The following is a 9375-nucleotide window of genomic DNA, read 5'->3' on the forward strand; positions in this document are numbered from 1 at the left end:
CCTGTGAATTTCTACAGCCAAACATGACGAAACTGTTGCAACAAAAGCCAACAGATTGCTGATTACTGTAAGCATCTATATAATTACTGGGGTAAAACCCTAATATCTATCCCTAAAAGGTGCACTTTAGTACTTAGGGTAAACTTTAGGGGTAGACAGGGTATAAAAGTGTACTTTTAAAGGAATATACAGGATTAAGCTCAGGCAGTAGCACAAATTCAAGACATTTTAACTTAAAAATGTCACTTCTGGACAAAATAATCGAACACCTTCTCGAGTGAAAAAGTGTCCTATCACATCCACCAACACATTTAGATCAGATGTGGACTTTTTTCTTTTATTTTTTTCTTAATCTGTGCATATTTCTCTTCTGATTCAGGCGAGATTACTTTTTCACTGGAGAAAACAATATAATAGAGGACTCATATTTTAGCTGGAAGAAGTTGAAAACATGATGAATTTATCACAAACAGTTAATTAACGAACTGGAGTCATTTGGAGTACTTGTCATTGTGTGGTGTTTGGACTCTCAAGCCACTGCAGTGGATTCACTGGTGAGCAAGTGATGCAAGACTACATTTCTCTAAACATTCTGGTGAAGAAACCAACTCATCTACATCTTGGATGGCCTGAGAGGGAGTATATTTTCAGCAAACTTTCATTTTGGGGTGAACTATTCCTTGTGAACAAGCTGTTGCCCTTAAACAGTACACTTAAAAAGGCACAATGTTTTCACATTTATATAGTGTAGTAAAAGAAAAAATATGCATGAATATAATAATTTAATTACCTGTATGGTTTTAACTTTGTTTATATTTTTACATGGAAAAAACAAGCTCTTTACCTAAAATCCGACGATAATCTTCAACAACAGGAAAATAATATAAAGCATTTTACACAGAATTTCATGCACTACATGACCGTTGCACGCATATTAGGGTAAAAAAAACATAAGTGGACTTGTACACAAGCATTATAATCCTAAATCCATTAAGAAGACCAAGACGCATTCCATTTGCATGAAAAACCACAGGATACACAATTAGTCACTAAGTGGCGCAGAAATGCAGTTTGACAGGAGGGCGAAAAGCTGAAAGGCACATGATAGTGTCCCTAGAAACAGTCTCCACTGAGAGGAGATAAAGGAAGACACTGACCAACAGCTGAGCTTATATTTAGACAAAGCAAGGAGGGCTGCAATCACGCTGCGGGTCAAATCGTTTGACACCTTCACACTGATGGTGGTGAAAAACACAACAGATTTCAGTTTTCATAAATCCCCAAGCAAGGGAAGGAAACACAAGCAGACAATAACAAGACACTTTGAGAAAGTGTCACTTGTGTCTACCTGTAATCTCTTTTTCCATTGCACCTTCATTGTCTTTTTCTTGGCACAATGGTGGTGCAGTCAGCTTCACTGCACCACTGTCACAAACGACCGACTGGTGACTCATCCACTTACATACTCAATCTCACTCTCTCTCTTTCTCATTTTCTCTCTTCAGCACTCTTTATCTTTGCTCCACACACACAAATAATAATGCATTCCTGACAAAGCATCCTTTATTGTTTTTTTGAGGATGCAAACATTATACCAAGAGAGGCCACACCATTCACACCAAAAAATAAAAATAAATAAAAAAGGAAGCAAACATGAAAACTGGTTAAAAGAAATTCTCCGCAAGTTTCCTCTAGAAGATGTTAACAGCTGTCATTGGGTATAAAATGTAATTATTTAAAAAAAAAAAAAAAAGGAAAGGAAAGGAAGGAAAAGAAAAAAAAAGTTGAATATAATATAAATAATAATAACAATATAAAAAATTAAAACACGAAAACAGATGAGGAAGAAAAATTCATTGTACTTGGAAGTTTAGGCTAAAATTGTGTTTTATTATTTATAAAATTACATTCACACATAATTCTGTTTTAGTTACCTGACAGATTTTACACAGGTATAAAGATGCCCTCATGCTGAATTATTCAATCGCTTAAAAAAAAAAAAAGAAAGACAGTTCATCTCAAAATATTCCCTTATTTCACACCACGTTTAAAAAGCTATGTAAATACATCACACTTAATATCAAAGCCCTCTTTTGTTATCTGAAACAAGCTACAAATACTCCCTTGCTTATTACAACTCCACCGCCATGCTCACAGTCAGAAACACGTCTTTGGAAAGTAGGATGTAGACCAAGATAAACAGGAAAGAGCTTCAGTGCCATTTTGTGGTTAAGATTCTGTGCCCTGTTCTCGAAGTAATGCACATTCAGACGTTTTACTACTGTGGCTCAAGGGACAGAACAGAATGAATAGACTGCACAATATAGTCCATTCTGTATTGTAGCCATTTACAAAGGTCTATTTAATATTCCTCCTCGGTGAACATATCCTTAAAATCGGTCCATTACAAAAAAACCATTAGAAGATTTACTTATGGTCCATATTCTACAATAGCACTTCATTTAAAGTGGTACAAGTACAAATATTTGCATCTCACACAAATAAACATGGTTGGATGGTCAGTGTCATTGTTTCCTGAGCAGCTACAGCAGATGTATAGTAATGGCATTTAGGAAGATTCAATTTGAGGTTTTTCTCTACTACAGATAGCTTTTCCAAAGCAGGTTACTTGATCAATGTAACAATTAATCACTCTTTGAAATAAAAAACTAAAAGCTGGGATTGCATGACCTGATGTTGAAATGGCAAGGCTCAACTCCTTTTTCTAAATATGCTTCTGATTGCTAAATTTGAGTGTCTATCTGCTGTCTAACTCTCTTTCTACAGTTTCTCTTAAGAAAGAGGAGATCCCAGCTAGGCAGCCATTTTAACATGTAAAAGACAAAAAAGGTTGGAATTGAAATACAATCACATGCTGATCTCAGTAGTACCAAAATTACCCCCACCTACCCTCTTTTTTCCCCTGTTCTCCTCCCACCCTTTGGACCCATTCACAAACTCCCCTTCACGTAAGCCCACGTGTCGCAGTAGTACCGAAATTTACCAACTGTGTTGACTGCATTGGAAACTAGTACTAGGCCAACCCCATCTCCTCTAGGACGCTCCTGGGTGACTCATCCTCCTGTCCGGAGAAAAGGAGACAAGGGTTTCCATTAAGGGATCCTCACATTGTACATTACACAATGCAGTGATTACTTAACTTGGCAGCTTACAGTGTGCAATGCTCAGAAGAGCTGAGAGGAAATAAATGACTAAGGAGCCACAAGACAAGAATTCAAGTAACATGTTTGCACTTTTCCATGCAAACAACACTCAAAACAGCATAAATAACACGCATACACACACCTCTTGCAGAAGGTCGGCCTGCTCGATGGCCTTGAGCACGCTCTTCTTGGATGTGTCTTGAATTTCTCCCCCCATAAGAAACTCGTCCAGGATAAAGTAAGCTTTCTCAAAGTTAAAAATGATGTCAAGCTCACAAACCTACAATGAAGAAATGAGCACAATCTTGTTTACATGCACAAAATCTGGTGATATTCTAAATATGAGTGTCACATAAATGTGTAAACCTAACTGATATAGCCCAACTGAGTCAAAATGCCAGTTCATAAAAATATGAATAAGCTAGTAGTTATATGCCTGTATTATTTAATGAGTATCCTGTCTCAAGTAAACATTACAAGTCTCTCATGCTCATCAAGGCTGTATTTTTTATGCAGTAAAACAGTGATATTGTGAAATATTATTATTCTATTTCATTACATTTTAAATATTATTTATTATTACTTATTTTAAAGCTGAATTTTCAACAGACATTATTCCAGTCTTCAGTGTCACATTATTCTTCAGACATCATTCTGATATGCTGATTTGGTGCTGAAGAGACATTTCTGATTATTATCAATGTTGAAAACTGCTGTGCTGTTTAATTTTTTTGTGGAAACCGTGTTACATATTTTTCAGGATTCTTTGATGAATACACAGAAATTTTTGTAAGATTACAAATGTCTTTCCTCTTACTTTTTAATGCATAATGCATCCATTTCTTTCTCTTAAACTTTTGAACAGTAGTGTGCATGGAAAGTATAAAATTATAAAAAAGCGCCACTTACTTACTTTTTTGTTAACTGTTTGCAAACCAATAACTGACTTGACTAATTAATAATGAAATAGTTATTAAATATTTTTATCATCGATTCTTCAAATTGTGTAAACCCATAACATCAATGTATGTTAATAAATGGCAAGAACAACTTAACCAAAAATTAACTGGAAAAATTATGTGCATGGTAAAGTGGTCAGAAAGGAACACTGTGGATGCTATACAAATGTAGAATTATGATGCACAAGGGAATTAACCTTAATAAATGATAGGCAACCAAAACAGTCAGGTAATTAAAACAGAAACCCCATGTACACAACAGCAAACAATATCAATACAGAGAGATAAAAAGCATCATGTGACATTTACAGAGAAAAACAGACATGGGATGAATAGCAGGATAAAAGCAGAGGAGAGGATGAACAAAAAGCAAAAAAGATGGGAAAGCAAAAATAATTTCACAGGTTTTGGGTTCCTGTGATGTGAGGTATGAAATAGCGAGAAAGGAGGAGAGAAAAAGAGAGGCCAGATAAAAGAGGGGTGGTGGCGAGGAATGACTCACACTGCCAAAGTACTTATCCAGCAGCTCCACAAAGCGATGGATGACCTCCAGGGTAATCAGCTCATTGTCCTGCTCCTCCACCGCACAGCAGAAATATAGACTGGCATACCTACACACCCACACACAAACACACCCCGATAGATGTAACCCAGTCAAAAAGTGTATATGAAGGCAATATTACATGAAAATTAAAGATGTTGCCAAGGCAACTAACTGAACATTCCAGATAGATAGATAGATAGATAGATAGAAATAAATACTAACTAGAAATTAAACTAACACTTAAAATAAAAACAAATGAGCTAAAACAAAAAAACACACAACATGTCTAACACTTAAACTAAAATTAAAAGCAAAAAATTAAAAATAAAATAATTAATAAATAAAGTATCAAAATTGATTTAATAAAATTAAAAACATAAATAAAAGCTCATTTAAAATAGTAATAAAAACTATAATAGCATATAAATAATACTAAAATAACATTGATACAAATAGGGAAGCACAAAAAGTGATAACCGAAAGCAATAACACACAGCAGATGCTGGTTGGATGCCTGAGGAGTAGACATGGTGAATGCTGACAACAATGAAATGACTAGATCAATGCGTGTTCCTTCACCAGCTCTGAAATAATCTACACACTCCCTGAGTGTGTGAGAAAGTGTTTTTTTTAAGTTTTTTCATTGTGTGTGTGGAAGTGACCAACCAAAACGTAATAAGGATTGAGCCAACATGGATGCATGACTGCAGAAATGTTATAGTGATGAACTCTAAATCAAGCCTCAATGACATTAAGTTGCTGTCAAATCAAGTACATATCAGATGGAGTGCAGAAGTAAAAAACAAAAACAAGCATCACAGACAATGTAACTTTACTTTTAGTGCCCGCTTATGGCCAAAAACAATGACCACCTCTCTACACCGCTTTTTATAGTCTATCCTGAGTGCAGTGACAGTATTACAAAAAGGTCACATTAATACGCAATGCAAAGAGCTCACAAGAGGTTACTAATGAATCAAGTCAAACAGGCGTGTATGTGCGTAGGTGACTAGATATGAAATGTATTTTGATGTTTCAAGCAATTCCACTCTTCAATAATGATGCATTAAATGAGTCATCGTTCACAATAATTTGATGTCCGCTTCACTAGACAGTTATCTCAGCAAGAAATAGGTGTTGGTCTGTGTACTATGTTTTATTTAGTACAACCTTTTATGTGTATGTGAGAAACCGAGAACAAGAAGCACATTTGCAGCCGACATTTCTGGCTCACAAAGGCATCAAATGCATGCGTGTTTTTCTACCTCTTGTAGACTATCTTTAGATCTCTCCATTCCAGGAAGCTGCACATTTTGGGTTTTCTGGCCAGCACCACCTGCATGAGCTCTCTGACCATCTTTTTCTTGTCACGCTCAGCTGTAGCCGTGTACCATTTCTGGAGCCGCAGCTTCCCCTGCCGGCTGAACAGAAGCATAAAGCGCATCTGCAGAGAAACAGTGATAGAGAAAGACAGGAGGGGATCGCATAAAGAAAAAAAAAGTTATTTCATAAATAGCAGAAAATACTCCATACGGCAGAGAAGCTAAATAAATTAATGAATTAATAAACCAGTCTCTGGTAACAAATAATTAGAAGTGTTATTTTATTATTTATGTATTAGTATAGCACTGATTAATATTTATTAGCTTTTTTATATGTTTGTGTAGTTTTTCTATTTAATTCTAATTTAACTTTTAGTAAGTTTGTTATGTGGTTTTGTAAGTTAAAAAAATATTATTTTTATTACCTTGATTTTTTCAGTTTTAGTAATTCTAGTATTTTACCCTAAACTTATTTAATTTCAGATAGTAGTCAATACATTAATACTAATCGTTTCCATTTAAAATTTGTATATTCTATTTCAACTATTAAAAATGTTGGGGTTTTTTTTACGGGCAAACAGTTGTACTTTACAGTAATAACGCTGAACTGGGAAAAAAAAAAAGATCAAAAATATATACTAACAATTGTTCACTAAAAACAGGATGCATGTTGCTAAAATTACATGCATCAGTGTGCCTCATGCTATACGTCATTAAAAACCTGTTATATGATAATTATTATACATGGAGTTATGAACTTCTAGTTTTAAAAATGCATACATAGCCACAGAACTAGGCTAGTGAAAAACATTCAAAAAACTGACCTAAAACAGAATTTACCCTACACATTCAAAAAATTACAACCTAAAATGTTGATGTTGGTTTAAAGGGCGGGGGGGGGGGGGGGGGGGGGGGGGGGTCATGTCCATGTTATTTGTCGACTACCCATGCACAAATGATGATTAAAATGTTGTGAACTGTGCTTGTAGCCAGTCTCTGACTTATCAGAGCAGATGAAGGCGTAATGGAAAAACTGTGTAAAAAAAAAAAAGTATCACTTTTTTCCTAAAATAACTTCAGCGTCATCCATCACTATAAAATTAGAAAGTGAGCTGGCCTATACATTTCAGATGTGTTAAATATTTAAGAGGAGAGCTGAAGAGCACCGCATCTGCTCCCATCAGACATGGCCCACATATCCAACATGCTGCATTCAGCTCAATCCACTCGAAAGGCTGTCCAACTATCACATTTCCTGATCAAAGAAATAGTAGGACACACTATGATTAAAACCACAAGACTATCACATGGAACACTACCCTAAAGCACATGGTAGTTTAATTGTGAAGCATTTTTACCATCTTGCTAAATTGAGGACTTTATATCAAAAATTTGTCAGCCTACATCAGCCCTTGAAATAGACTAAAAATGATGCATTGCACTTGGCAATGAAAGGCTATGTTGTACAAGAGATGTTTCATATTCAAAAATAGAAAGACAAAAAAAAAAATAAGATGATGATGAGATGTGGGAAAAAATTAATTGGGACCAAAGATGAGAATAGTAACCTCCTAAGGTAAGGAGAGACTATCTTCTTCAATGCTATAATTTTTTTTTCCTGGTTTCAAATCCATATTTAGCAACCAAATCAAGTGACCATTTAGCATCCACACATACAGACAAGTTTGTTAAAACCGTGCATCTTTACTTCAATGCCATGTCTTATAACAAATGTTAGTAGTTTAAACACAAATACTGAACATTAAATTCACACATTCATGAAATTCTACTGTTAATAAAGAACATAAAAATCTACAGGACAGACAATCAGATCACCATCTACTACTAAACTACACATCTTTACTTACAGCGATGAATGCTTTCTGATGTTTTTCTAGTGCCATAGAAAGAGGGAAAAACAAAAGGTCTTATATGGAGAAATAAATGCTCTTTAGATTGATACTGTAGTAACGTGTTTATCTCATCAAAGAAAAAGTCCAGGTCAGCCAGTTTATTGAACATGGCAAACAGGAAAATGATGAACAGTTTGGACAACATACAAAGACATTAACGTTACATTTTGCTTCCCTGTGCTATGATCATTAGTGCTTTCTTCAGTTAGTAAACACTGTTGTATTGTGTCTTGGATATTATCTCTCAGAGCAGCACTTCCTTTCATGCTTAACTGATTAAACAAAGGAAATATGTTGTGAAATACTTGTATAATGGAACATTTTTGAGAGAACACACTGTTATGACTGTAAAAACCGCAGTGAAAATGCACTGTGTGGGATTAAAGGCAATCTTCTGACTCACAGTTCATCTGAATCTCAAATATAAAGCAGCAACTAGACAACCGTTTCCGGGTCGAATCAAAAGTCAAAAGACAACTTTAAAAATAGGATCTCAAAAATAGGATCTCGAAGGAAACCTGATGAAACGATATATCAAGTATTCAGGAACACCTCGAATGAACGCCAAGCTGTGAATAGCGTCTAGGTGATTCATTAATAGTCCAAATTTAGCACTTCAAATCCAGCTGTCAAACTGACCCGGCTAGTGAACAAACGCTTTTCAATACATAACAACGTGACAATTTTACAGTGTAACGTTATTTGAGAGATGTAAACCACACAAAGCGTCCAAACTGAACAGACCGGTGAGCTGTACATTTTTAAACAGGGTTTGAGGTGTCCAGGTAACTGCTAGCTGACTGTACTAACTTAGCCTTTGCTAGCTAGCTCTGCCTGAGAAAGTGCAGATTAATGTCGCTGTAAGAGTAGAACTTACCATTTTGACGGCTTATTGATATCAGACAGGTATTTTCAGTGAACAGCAAACCGCCTTTTGGTAAATACCGCAAGATATTATCAATACATGTCTATCTGACTGCTCGTAGTTTCAGAGCCCCATTGAAGCTGCCTGGAGTAGCTTTGTGAACGAATTGTTCTTTTGAGTCGGATCTTTTCAGTGCATCGGTTAATCTGATTCATTTACGACTGATTAGAACATTTGGGATTACAATAAACATCCGAATTAATGAAATTTACTCGAAAACTCGTAATAAACAGCAATATGTATTAAACTAATTCGACCTACCCCTAAAAGCAATACTAATCCTAAACACACCCTCGCTGTAGCGCCTACTGGGGTCACAGAACTCGGTGTAACAACGGCATGGTGTGAAAGAACCGCTGAGTCGGCTCTTTTGAACGAACTGTTTGAAGGAACCGATTCGCGGAATTGAGCCGGACTTCCCGTCACTAGAGAGAGGAGTCAGGTAGCGTCATCACCACCAGTGCGCGTGCGCTCTGCGCATTCCTGTCTCCACAAGATCCCTTGCAGAAAGTCCGCTTGCTGCCTTTATAAGAAACGAATTCCCGCTT

At 35.9% G+C, this 9375-nt stretch overlaps 1 protein-coding gene across 3 annotated transcripts; it reads right to left on the reverse strand.

Annotated features, from left to right (window-relative positions):
* Positions 1-1547: 1547 nt before the first annotated feature.
* On the reverse strand, positions 1548-9212 carry LOC306875414 (AP-1 complex subunit sigma-1A). Of its 3 annotated transcripts, XM_079425949.1 has the most exons (6): positions 8780-8930; positions 7858-7883; positions 5933-6111; positions 4626-4734; positions 3307-3444; positions 1861-3082 (listed from the first exon to the last, which is right to left on the reverse strand). In XM_079425949.1, exons 3-6 carry the CDS (start codon positions 6109-6111, stop codon positions 3035-3037), a joined length of 474 nt encoding a protein of 157 aa, XP_079282075.1. In that variant the 5' UTR covers positions 7858-7883; positions 8780-8930; the 3' UTR covers positions 1861-3034. The 3 variants fall into 3 exon arrangements, with proteins under 3 accessions (XP_079282073.1, XP_079282074.1, XP_079282075.1); XM_079425947.1 differs by lacking the exon at positions 7858-7883 and having other exon boundaries at positions 1548-3082; positions 8780-9191; XM_079425948.1 differs by lacking the exons at positions 7858-7883; positions 8780-8930 and adding an exon at positions 9089-9212 and having other exon boundaries at positions 1551-3082.
* Positions 9213-9375: the final 163 nt, after the last annotated feature.

Source organism: Barbus barbus (assembly GCF_936440315.1).
Source record: "Barbus barbus genome assembly, chromosome: 1".
Taxonomy (NCBI): Eukaryota; Metazoa; Chordata; class Actinopteri; order Cypriniformes; family Cyprinidae; genus Barbus; species Barbus barbus.

Excerpts from the sequence above, each read along its gene's own strand:
- LOC306875414 (XM_079425947.1), bottom strand. Across the intron at positions 3,445-4,625 it reads TGGATAAGTACTTTGGCAGT|GTTTGTGAGCTTGACATCAT; the intron begins GTGAGTCATTCC and ends TCTTCATTGTAG. Across the intron at positions 3,083-3,306 it reads AGGCCGACCTTCTGCAAGAG|GAGGATGAGTCACCCAGGAG; the intron begins GTGTGTGTATGC and ends TTCTCCGGACAG.